Here is a 13,234-nt window from a genome sequence, read left to right as displayed (position 1 = left end):
TCAATCGTTCTTGATTTTTCAAAATGTATAATCTACTGCAATTGCTACTCTTTATGAGCAGATGAGGCTTACCATTTTCTGATATATCTAGTCCTTTCTTTATTGTTTTCCCCAAAAGCTTATTTTTATGGGAACTTACCTTGATCACTAAGTTTTTGCTAACCTTGATGCTCTTGAGGATATAAACACAAAGTTAACAGGAGAGTAAGGACTCCCATTTATGGTGTATTGTGGGGAGGGAGATGGATTAATTAAGACTAACTTCAATAATAAACATGTACAGGGGCACCTGGGTGGCTCAGCCGGTTAAGCGTCCAACTTCAGCTCAAATCATGATCTCATGGTTCGTGGGTTCAAGCCCTGCATTGGGCTCTGTGCTGACAGCTGGGAGCCTGGATCCTGCTTCAGATTCTGTGTCTCCCTCTCTCTTGCCCCTCCCCCACTTGCACTCTATGTCTGTCTCTCTCTCAAAAAATAAACATTAAAATTTTTTTTTTTCAACGTTTATTTATTTTTGGGACAGAGAGAGACAGAGCATGAACAGGGGAGGGGCAGACAGAGAGAGGGAGACACAGAATCGGAAACAGGCTCCAGGCTCTGAGCCATCAGCCCAGAGCCTGACGCAGGGCTCGAACTCACGGACCGCGAGATCGTGACCTGGCTGAAGTCGGACGCTCAACCGACTGCGCCACCCAGGCGCCCCTAAAATTTTTTTTTTTTAATTTTTTTTTTTTTCAACGTTTATTTATTTTTGGGACAGAGAGAGACAGAGCATGAACGGGGGAGGGGCAGAGAGAGAGGGAGACACAGAATCGGAAACAGGCTCCAGGCTCCGAGCCATCAGCCCAGAGCCCGACGCGGGCCTGGAACTCACGGACCGCGAGATCGTGACCTGGCTGAAGTCGGCCGCTTAACCGACTGCGCCACCCAGGCGCCCCTAAAATTTTTTTAATGTAGTAAACATGTACTACTTTCGCATTCTGAATTAGAACATAAAATCGTTTAAATAAAAATATGGAATGGATCAAATTTTTAAGAGCTTGATTTTAATTTTTTTTAAATGTTTATTCATTTATGAGAGCCAGAGCACAAGTGGTGGAGGGGTAGAGAGAGAGGGAGATACAGAATCCTAAGCAGGCTCTAGGCTCTGAGTTGTCTGCACAGAGCCTGACACAGGGCTCGAACCCACGAACCGTGAGATCATGACCTGAGCGGAAGTCAGACGCTTAACTGACTGAGCCATCTAGGAGTCCCAGGAAGAAATTAACTTTAAACTATACATCAAATGTTGGTGGGGAAGCAGGAGTCCACTAAATTTGCTGGAATAAATTTATTGCCTTCGTTGGTTTGTTTGTAAGGTACTGGATATTAGAAAGACATAATTGATCTTATATATTATTACTCTTTATATAACTAACTGTGAAATTCAAAAGCTGAATTTGTATCTTTCAATCTTACAAATTCTTTATTATAGTAATCTTCTGATCACCCTTACTAACAGAAGGGATCATTGGTGTGAAAGAAAAACAACTTGTATTTGAAATTTTTATCACTTAGTTTATAGGACAAATTCAATCACTGATTATACATCTTTGCTGTTTGCTTGTTCAGGGCTTTGTATGGGGAGTTGTATTCCATGAATATATATTCCTTGAGTACACCAAAAGGAAAGGACATGTAGGATGAAGGTAGAAGTAAAAATAAAACATTGCTGAAGTATTCAGTTAGTGTGCATAACTTGTCAAATAGCCAAAAAGAGTCTGGCTGAACATTGCTCCCAAAAGGTATTTAAGTATAAAATTTAAATTTAATTTAGATGAAAATTTAAGATAAAGAAATATTTTGAAGCTAAAAAAGAGTTCTTGCGTACTTGTGCAATTCTTTTTCTTGTCGCTGCAGTTCTGATGATAACAAAACATTTTCCTTTTTTAGAGAATGGCATTCGGTTTCCAATACATTCCATTCCTTTCTCAACTTCTCTAGTTCACCTAAAATAGTCCCAAAACGTATTCATTAATATAGGAACATAATTTCCATAATAATTCAGAGGATAAGGGAAATATTTCAGAGAAAAACATACCTTTCCCCCCACCAAATACATGGCTATTTTTTGATTCCTGTTTATTTTGCATCTATACCTCAGGTAAGTCCCATCACCTTGAACTTCAGTAATATTTTCTTCCCATTCACTTTTATACGGCAAATAATTCTAATAGTATTTAAATAAAATATTGTAAAAAATGTCAATTTATTGTAGAACTTGCAGACCTGGAGAATTTTTATAGCCCCAATATAAAAACATCGCTTTATAGTTTTTAGTCCAAGTTGTTGGACTAAAGAGAAAATGGTCCAAATGGTTATTTTGTGCAAATTACCACTGTCAAGAATTAAGAGTTTTATGTAAAATATGTGTACTCACTTTGTAGCCTTGTTGCTTCCTCTCTCTGCTGGTCCTCACACTGCTGACATCGAAGCTGAAAACTATTTTGTAGACTTGTGATTTCTTTCTCATATTCAGACGCTGCTTTCCGCCACCGCTCAAGCTCAGCTCGCACCTTCTTAAGCTCTTCTTGTAATGAGGCAATGTCAGTGTCCCGCTCACAGGCAGCCTTTTCTGCTGCTTGATGAAGGAGTAAAATTTCATCCCGGGCACTAAGCAGTTCATCTCGAGTGCTTGTGATTTCACTGTCCTTCTCCTCCCGGAGATTCTCAATATTGATGTGTAACCTCTGTAGTTGGGCTACAAAAGGATATTTATCTGTCATTTTCTATGTCCAAAGCAATTACAAATAAATGAACTGCCCAAATAAGACTGTAGTTATCACAAACTATACAAGCAATCCATGTTTAATGCAGAAATGTCAAAATACAGAAATACAGAGAGTAAAAAAACCAAAGTGATCTTTTTATTTCTCTCACACAGATAAAGTTGCTTCTGACATTTGGTATTTATTCTTCTGGATTTTTTATATGTAATTATACACATATAAAAGCAAAAACAGAGAGGGATTCTAACATATATGGTGTTCTCTATCCTATTGGTGATGAATATCTTTTAATAACAAAAAAGTTACACTGTGACTTCTTTGACTAATCCTTTATTTTAAATATTTTAGGCCGTTCAGTTTTTAATTACTATAAAAAATACTGCTTATAACGCAAGCCTGATTTTTTTCTTAGAGTGAATTCCTAAACACAGAATTGCTTGGTCAGATGGTATGCATTAGTTTGATGTTCTTGATTCAATTTTCTGTCAAATATCAATTCCTTAAAGAAGCTTTCTCTGATGCCTTATCTAAAAATAGCCCTCTCATTCTCTAGCCTACTACTCTGCCTTTATTGGATATCACATTATATATTTGCTTACTGTTTATCTTTTCCACTGACTGTACATCTCTTGCATACTCTATCCTCAGTACTAGCAAACAACCAAGAATTATTGGTTGAATTAATGAACTGACAACATTAATGAATGCTTGCCTAATCAAGGAGGTGTATTCTTAAGATTTAGTCTTGTGCCCTCAAGACTTGAACTGGAAACAATCTGTATAAAATACTTGGTTCAGAACTAGAAAACTAGTCTTGGTTACTATAACACAAGAAAACTATAGGTAGAAAAATTCCTTAGGGTAGAAAAGAAGAATAATTAAGAAGAAAGGCTGAGAAAGGGTAAGGCTGCTCCATAAATAAGCATTAAAAAAATTAGGCCTTTTAAAAAGTTTGCAGGAAGCATTGAGAGGTTAACAGGTTCAAAATCTGAAAAGACATAATGGCCAGAGATGAACAGGACCATACGCTTGCGGATGAAGTCATGAAATACACATACTGGCACTAGGGGGCACTCAATGATGACTAGGTAAGACAACTTTAAGCCAAAAGGCAGCCCTAGTTATAGAATCTTTAGGGAAAATTGCCCATATACAGTACAGAATGGAAATATAGACTGAAATCAGATTTATATAAGCTAATGGATAAAAACATTAAATTATAATGAGCTTAAAGAATTTTCTATTCAAAAAAATATATAATCTATCCCAGAAATTCTAACTTGACCATAATAAAACTTAAATTTTTAAATAACTCAAATTCCCACTCAAAAATAAAACACAGAAGACTGCTTTTTCTCAGGGATATTTTAGGGCAAATATCACAGGCCTCAGACAGTGATTTCCTTTTTTTTCTGAACTGAGATTGCTTGACTATTTAATTTCTTCTGACCCTACATCTCAAACTAAAACTTTAAAATAACATTAGTTCTTTCTTTGACAGTGAAGACAAATTAATTTTGCTTTAGGAATTTTACAATAGGAGGGGAAAGAAAGGTTTCTCCTAGGGCTCTCACAATTAGAACCTAACAGTAACAGGAACTCTGGTTAGAAGAAAACCTTTGGCAGGCAGGGATCTTTCTGGTCATTTCTGGATAGCCCACACAAAGAGAAAGCAAAATGGTGGCTATGAAGAACAGCTTCTACCAATGAAGGCAGGGCAGGGATCATTGTGCTCTTCCATGTGATATATAATTTTTGTTGTAATGCAAGTGTGTTATGTGTATTAGAAATGATGTCATCAAGCTAGAAGTGCTGATGCACAGAGCAGTTCAAATTGGTGTCCTGTCCAAAGGCCCCCTGTGTAGTAACTCACTACATAACCCTGAAAGTGACAGTTTTACCAAACCCATGTCTTCACCTATGTTCTTCCCAATAGAAGTATCTACTATTGGAGTACTAGGGGATCTTCTCTTGTATCTTCTTAAAAAAAAAAAAAAAAAGCCTACCCAGAGGTCTAATTATAGTCTCAGATTCTAGGGACAAACCAAAGACATGAAAAATGGGAATCCTCCCAACTCTTACTTTCCATTCCTTTTGAATCACTACTAACAAACCATAATAAACCCTAATAGCCCCGAGGTGTTCCATACCTTGAAGAACCTGTATTTGTTTACTGGACTCCTCAACTTGATTTCGATAGGCTTTTCTTTCTTCTTCCAAAAGAGCTAAAAATAAAATACAGTATATCTAATTTTGTGAGTTAATGGAAGTATTCAGAATTGAGCAGCTGGAAATTTCTAAGAAATTAAATTTTGTTTCTAAGAAGGAAACAAAAGCTAAGGAGTAAGTATTATCAGTATTAGCTGTTAGATAGTTTAAAGATTTTAGGAGCACAAAAGAGTAGTAATAAATCTATTCAATTGAATAGCAGAGTTTTCTAGACCTTGTATCAACAAGATAATATGTGCTATTTTTTTACATGAGAAGCATTCTTGCTAGTTGTTAGTCAGCATTTTTGAGCTTAAGTTTTAAAAACAAACTTAAGGGGCGCCTGGGTGGCGCAGTCGGTTAAGCGTCCGACTTCAGCCAGGTCACGATCTCGCGGTCTGTGAGTTCGAGCCCCGCGTCGGGCCCTGGGCTGATGGCTCAGAGCCTGGAGCCTGTTTCCGATTCTGTGCCTCCCTCTCTCTCTGACCCTCCCCCGTTCATGCTCTGTCTCTCTCTGTCCCAAAAATAAATAAACGTTGAAAAAAAAAAATTAAAAAAAAAAAAAAAAAAAAAAACAAACTTAAAACCCTTATGTTTACCGTCAAGCACTTGGTAAGTTAAGTACTGACTAACAGAAAGTTCTGAGTTCCTCCTGGGGATGTGAATCTTCCTCCAGATCAGGAAGGCCATCTTAGAGAACAATGAGGACTCCACAGGCCACTTATTTTCTCTTTGTTTTGCTAAGACTTTCTAAGATACTAGTGACTGCAACTAGGTAGTTATTGAGAAAGATATGGAAATGTAAGCTCTGGAGAATAACAGTTATGACTCCACTGGCCTATGACACTATGGATAAGTAAACTACTAGAAAAGAAAGTGGTTGGGACACAGCGAGAGATTCTATACTTTTATCTTGCCTGGTTCCTCCCATTTACTGAAGAATATGCTATAAAATCACAGGGAATGTAAACTTCCCTCATCTTCTACTGAGGAGCCAACATTAGGTGTAACTAAAACTTTGAAAGTGAAATACATGATGTTTTTTCCTTTTGTTGTACTTAATATATAATCAACTGTTAAGATCTTTTATTGGTACAGATCCTTCTTGATCTTCACATCAACAATGTGAACGAAGTAGAGCAACTGGGACTCTCCCCACTTTATTGATCTGAAATACCAGTTCAGGGAGGGTAAGTGAATGTTCCAAGATCACATATCCAATAACACTGTGGGTCTGGAACAAGATACCACGCCTCTGGATTCAGTGATATCACATTGCTTCCACGTCCCCTTAAGAATCAAAGTAATCTTGATCTCACCTTGAAGTTCAAAGCATTTTTGTTTACTTGCTCTAGCTAGTTCCTGGGCTTCAATCAATTCCTTGCGCAGATGCTGAATTTCTTGTTTTGCCTCAATTTCTGACTGTGCGCCCTGCAAGTCATCTGACAAAAATATGTTTATTTTAAAAGCAAGAGTCAGTATCACACTATAACCTCTACATCCACGTATTAGCCATCTCTTTCATGTTTAGACATGCACAGTTAAAGAACATAGCACAACTAAGTTAAGTAAAATTTAGAAGCAAATTATATTAAGCATTTTAGTCATTTTGCCCTGGACAAAGAACACAAGTACAGTTAAATATATATTAGTAATTCATAGCAATGGTATTATAAAACATATTAATATATACTAAGTTATACATTTCACTCATGTAGAGCTCATGTAAGGCTTGACATTCAGTAAGATGGGCATAATGCCAGTCTTCTTTATTTTGAAATTGCTTGATAACAAGTCAGTAAAATTTCACTTGGAACTGGAAATGGAAAACAAAAACAAACTTTTCTTCAAGAAAAAGTATTTTAGCATTATTTCCCCAGTTGTGGGAAACATAAGAAATCTCCACCATTCTCACTTTGTCATCAGTATTTCCCCAATGCTACACACACAACAAATACCTGCTCAATAATTAAATGATGTAATCTAAATGATTTTATCAAAATAAATTAGATCCAGCATTACGTCTCAAATATGTCCCGTCCTTCAGTGTCTTTCCTCTCGTCACTCTGCTCATCTTTTACCGTATTAAAATTTTTTGCAATTTTTTAAAAGTTTATTTATTTGTTTTGTGTGTGTGTGTGTGTGTGTGTGTGTGTGTGTGTGTGTGAGAGAGAGAGAGAGAGAGAGAGAGCAGAGACAGAGATAGAGACAGAGAGAGAGAGAAAGCACATGAGTGTGAGGCTCTGTGCTGTCAGAGCAGAACCTGAAACAGGGCTCAATCTCACGATCCTGGGATCATAACTTGAGCTGAAATCAAGAGTTGGATGCTTTAACTGACTGAGTCACCCAGGTGCCCCAAAATTTTCTGCTATTGAACACTGCCTGAAATAAGTATATTATCAGTTAGACCATATTCTTCTAGTGCATTCTATTTGACTATTACTTTGGCTTACAAGTAGCTCAGGCATAACTACTAAAAAAAGAGCCAAGAGGGGCACCTAGCTGGCTTGGTTGGTAAAGCATCGGGGTTGTAAGTTTGAGCCCCAGGTTGGGTATAGAGATTACTTAAAAATAAAATCTTAAAAAAAAAAAGGCTAAAAATAAAAGTTTACAATATGATTACAGCTGGTCTTAGATGTTACATACCCATATTTTCATACTCCTAGACTATATCCTACTTTTTCCTGCAGGGAAAAGTAATTTTGAGCTTGGTTTCATTTATTCTAGTCAACCTATCAATTCTTCCTTCAAATCTCTTGGTAAAGAGGGAGGCATGTAAACAGAGAGAGATTTTCCAGTTGGCAGGAGCACTGTCACAGCAACTACAAAATTTCTCTTCTAACACCACACATTAGAGTCTGCAAAAGTCCCAGCTGCCCATCTCTGGATTTGTCATTACGTAGGACAATGTCGTTATTGTCAGGAGTATTTAGGAGGGATGTGTCATGACGCCTGCACCTTGTTTTCAAGTGGGTTAGCAAAAAAAACAAAAACAAAAACAAAAAACAAACAAACAAACAAACAAACAAAAAAATCACACCAAAAACTACATAAAATCCTTCAGTGGATAATTTCTTGGTTCTCTGTGTGTGTGTGTGTTTAAATTTTATTTTTATTTATCTATTTTTTATCTTAAGAAAAAGTTTTTAATACTTATTTTTGAGAGTGTGCATGTGCGCGTGTGCGCACACACACACATACACACACACACACACGAGATGGGGGGAGGCAGAGAGTGAAGGGGACAAAGAATCCAAAGTAGGTTCCAGGCTCCAAGCTGTCAGCACAGAGCCCAATATGGGGCTCAAACCCACGAACTATGAGATCATGACCTGAGCTGAAGTTGGATGCTTAACCGACTGAGCCACCCAGGCGCCCCAGTTTATTTATTTATTTTTCAAATGTTTATTTGAGAGAGATAGAGCACACGAGAGTGGGGAAGGGGCAGAGAGAGAGGGAGACAGAGGATCTGAAGTGAGCCCTGCACTGACAGCAGCAAGCCCAACATGGGGCTCGAACTCAGGAACTGTGAGATCATGACCAGAGCCGAAGTTGGATGTTTAACTGACTGAGCCACCCTGGCACCCCTAAGTTATATTTTATTTATTTTGAGAGAGAGAAAGAGAGAAAGAGAGGGAGGAGGAGGGGTAGACAGAGAAGGAGAGACAGAATTCCAAACAGGCTCCACAGCCCAACGTGGGGCTCTATCCCAGGAACTGTGAGATCATGACCTGAGCCGCAATCAAGAGCCAGATGCTCAACCAACTGAGCCAACCAGGTGCCACTGTTTGTGTTTTTTTTTTTTTTTTTAACTTAGCCCTTTTGACATTTGGGGCTGAATAATTCTTTATTCAGGAGGCTGTCCTGTGGATTGTGACATGGGTTTTTGTTTTTCTTTTGTTTTTTGGTGCAAAAAGGTGATTTTATTAAAGCACAGGGACAGGATCCATGGGCAGAAAGAGCTGCCAATTGTGAGATGTTTAGTAGTTTCCCTGGTCCCTACTCATTAGATGCCAGTAGCATTCCTTCTGAGTTGTAATAACCAAAACGTTTCCATATATTGCCAAATGTCCCTCTGGGGATAAAACTGCTCCACGTTGAGAACTACTGTTCCATCTTAATAATTTGATAACCAAGAACAAACAAATCTATACGTAGACTTCTCTTGCACAGAAGCACTGATTAGTACCTCTGAAACTGCTTTTTGTATATTCTAAAAGTGATCAAATAAATACTGTAGATAAAGAGAGCCAGGTTTCTCATCGTTGGAGAATAGAATTAAAGATATGGAAACAGGGAAGACCAAATTAATCCTGTGGTGTAGGGTACGAATTAGAGTATGAACTCAAATAGATCTGAATGTGTAGACAAATGTAGATGTAGAAATAAATACAGGTACATGAGGCTGTATATATACACATACACATATGTGTGGGCATAAGTATATGTGTACATCTATTTCTTAAATGTCTGCTGAGTGGGCCTAGAAGCAATGAACACACCAAATACTCAGATCTTAATTTCTAAATATTATTCTCCACTGAAAGAGAACTAGAGCTCTTTGGAGAAATTGTTGATTTCATTGCTAAGGGTAGGAAAGTACAAGATGAACGTAAAACATCTTTTGGGTCAGAAAGTAGGAAAGGGTTTGAAGAATGGTTGGTTCATGTTGAAAAGATACAAGGGGCTCCCACTGGCCAAACATGGGACAATGTGAGCATCAAAATAAATAATGACAAAGAAAGGTTATAAAGCCACTGAATAACACATTAGTCCATGATGTCACAATGATATAAATAAAGAAAGGAAGGAAAGAAAGAAGAGAGCGGGGGAAGGGAAGAAAATTCTTCCTTATATTAGAAAGCCAGCTGACAAATGTAGAAGGAATGAGAATTAGGAAATTACTATTTGGCAACTATTACAGTAATAATACTATATAGTAATATTCTATATAGTAATAGAAGCCTCAGTAGATGCTACCACTAAGTAGATAAAAGTTGAGAAGTAACAGGATATGTATACAAAGTTAACATCACCAGTGACAGAACAATTCAACATCAGTTGTCACTTGATATGATGTCCAATATTATTACTGAGGAACATTGCACAAATAACCGTGCTTTTCAAAAATGTCAATGTCACGAAACACAAAGACTGAGGAATTGTTCCAGATTAAAGGAGAACAAAGACACATGATACTGAATACAATGTATGACTCAAGATATTCTCTTATAATGACATTATTTTTCTTTATAAAAGACATTATTGACACAACTGACAAGATGTGTGTGAATAAGGTCTGTGAATGTGATCATGTAATATATCAATGTTACTTTCCTAACTGTGAAAGTTATATGGTGGCTATGTAAGAGAAACAGGAAATAAACACTGGAGTATTCAGGAGTAAAGGCTATCAGGTCTGCAATCTACTCTCAATTGGTCAGGGAGAGAGAGGAAAGTGGATGGAGGAGGGAAGGAGATGGATAAATCAAATCCTGTAAAGTGGTAACAGCAAATGCAGTGAAATGTTAACATTTGGAGAAATCTGGATGAAGAGTACATGGAATTCTTTGTTCTATTCTTATAACTTTTCTTTAAGTCTGAAACTGTATTAAAATTAAAAGTTAAGGTGTGCCTGGGTGGCTCCGTCGGTTAAGCATTTAAGTCTTGATTTCGGCTCAGGTCATGATCTCACGGTTTGTGAGACTGAGCCCCGTGTCGAACTCCATGCTGACAGCGTGGAGCCCACTTGGGATTCTCTTCCTCTCTCTCTGCCCCTCCTCCACTCATATGCTTGCGCTCTCTCTCTCTCAATAAATAAATACACTTAAAATTTAAAAAATACTTTACTAACATAAAAAGTTAAAAGAAGCATTTCTAAAAACACATATCTACATATACATACAAAAAAGAAAAAAATCAAAATAAAGAAAATATGACAAAACACTAACAACTGTTGAATCATAAATATATGAGTGTTTTTGGTACTCTTCAACTTTTCTTGTGTTTGAAATTTTTCATAATTACAAAAGATAAGTGAAATTACCAATCTCAATGCTACAATCTTAGAATAAGCACCAATCATTTCTGTCCAAATTCTTGCCCTTAACCTTTCCCGCCCTTCTGCATTCTATCCTACACGGGAATATTAAAGCAATTCTCTTACTTAGATCAAGAACCTATATTGACTTTCTTTTGTATCAAGTGCAGACATCTTTATCTGACTTCTAAATTTCTCCACAATCCAGTCATTACTTATTTTCCACTAGTCACTAATATACTCAATCCCTACTAGTCTCCTTAGTAGCTCTGCCTCATGACTACTTTCCTCACACACTTTTGCTCATGCATTCTCTTTTACTCCTCCAAGCCTGCCATCCTTTAAAGCCCAGGCTGAAGCCTCTGCATCTAACCCCCTGACATCTAACTCCTAGTGCACAGTGGTCTCTTGCCTGATTTCAAGCGCTTGACAGTAAAACCTAAGCAAACTGATAAGCTCTTTACAAGTTCTCTTAATTGTTCAATAGCATTTTCTTTCATTAAAATTTTTTTTAATTTTAGAGAGAGAGTGTGGGAATGGGGAAGGGGCAGAGGGAGACAGAGAAAGAATACCAAGCAGGCTCCATACTCAGCGCAGGGTCCAATGTGGGGCTCAATCCTACAACTCTGGGATCATGACCTGAGCCAAAATCAAGACTTAAATCCTCAACCAACTGAGCCACCCAGGCACCCCTAGTTTCATTTTTTAAAGGAGCATGAACCCATATAGATACATAAAAGTTTGGAAGAGACCTACTCATTTCATTTTACAAATGAGGAAATAAAAGTCCAGAGATCTGAAATGGCTTACACATCTGGGAAGTGGTAGAGAGAGGACTAGAATTCTCACTCTAATCCAATTGTCTTTCCATGGTAACTTCTTAGTTACATCGCAGAAATCAGCTTTAATTAGCATCCGTTCCCAACAACCAACTCTTATTTTTTCTTCAGAAATAAGAGGGTTCCTATCAGGGATTTCCTTTTAGTAACACATGTTAAATGCATATATGTTTCACACTTATGCTCCATACTCTATGGAAATACTATATACTCCATCTAATACAATGCTAGACATACAATAGGCACTTAACTATCTGATTAATGATATAAAAGGTAACCAAAGATTTGCATCTAAAATGTGTAGATTTAAAAAATAAACATAATAATCATATATGAATTAATACAATAACTAGAGAACTATTTCATTTTATAAATGAAGAATCATATATAATCCATCTTTAAGGTCTATTAAAGCAGACAGTTTTTGTCTGCAGCAGAACAATTCCCTTGATCAGTGATGTTGTGAAACAAAACTAATACTTGTTTTTTAAACCAAAAACAATGGAACCGATTTTATGTTAAGTAATTATGTTTCAGAAAACTAAATATAATCTACACATTAATAAATTGTGCTAACAAGGGATTTACTATTTGCAAATTATTTCTTTGTACCACATAGGAAAAAGGATCGGCATTTTAATTAGAGCAAATAAGATGCCATGTATCAAATAATGGACACATACAAATTCTACATAGTGTTTGATCATAGAAGTTGAAGATACTGATCAAAAATCTTTACAAATCTAATCTAATCTAATCTAATGTAATCTAATGTAATCTAATCTAATCTAATATACACAAAGACTATATTCAAACTAGTCAAGTAAGTACTGTACAGATCCTGTTTACAGAAAACCAAGTGCCATTTTTTTTTTTTATCAAAGACCAATAAGCAAATCTTTTTCTGCTAAGGTTGATAAGTGCACACTGTATTTCATATGGTTATGTGGGAAAATGCATTATTAGTTTACTATGGCTTGGATCCTCTCTCATAGTGCCTTACTTTTGTCACAGGAAGGGATTTTTTGTATGAAGCTACTTCACAATCTTGGGGAAAGTGTTGTGATGAGGACTGGTGGAAAGTGTTTAGATGAAAATAAGTGAAAGCCTTTCTAAGCCAAATCTATTTTATTTAGATGTGCAAGTCAAACAGAAATAAATGTTTTTTAGGAACCATGATAAAGTGGAAAGATTAACAGAATCTGTTTTCTCCTTCACATAAATAGTGTATCCTTAGAACTGCCTGGTGTATGTAGTCTGGGCTAGGGGCCAGCTTTTCTTAGACTAAGGCTAAATTCTGTAAAGAGATCCACACCATAGAAGAACCCACGAAATGAATCAGCCCTGGCACACAGAATACAGACAAGATACCCTAAACT

At 36.9% G+C, this 13,234-nt stretch overlaps 1 protein-coding gene across 34 annotated transcripts in view; it reads right to left on the bottom strand.

Moving 5' to 3' along the window:
* The window catches only part of SLMAP (sarcolemma associated protein), a 200,752-nt gene that overhangs the window by 11,827 nt on the left and 175,691 nt on the right, over positions 1-13,234 (bottom strand). For 24 of the 34 annotated variants that reach the window (XM_047828317.1, XM_047828331.1, XM_047828309.1 and 21 more), the window contains 4 exons: positions 6,296-6,418; positions 4,919-4,993; positions 2,420-2,740; positions 1,871-1,988 (listed from right to left, as the gene is read on the bottom strand). In XM_047828317.1, coding sequence (XP_047684273.1) covers positions 1,871-1,988; positions 2,420-2,740; positions 4,919-4,993; positions 6,296-6,418 — 637 coding nt within the window. The remainder of the gene's footprint in view (positions 1-1,870; positions 1,989-2,419; positions 2,741-4,918; positions 4,994-6,295; positions 6,419-13,234) is intronic. The other 10 variants (XM_047828458.1, XM_047828470.1, XM_047828522.1 and 7 more) reach the window with 1 other exon arrangement.

This window comes from Prionailurus viverrinus, chromosome A2 (genome assembly GCF_022837055.1).
Source record: "Prionailurus viverrinus isolate Anna chromosome A2, UM_Priviv_1.0, whole genome shotgun sequence".
NCBI lineage: Eukaryota > Metazoa > Chordata > Mammalia > Carnivora > Felidae > Prionailurus > Prionailurus viverrinus.
This window is presented reverse-complemented; position numbering and strand designations above follow the sequence as displayed.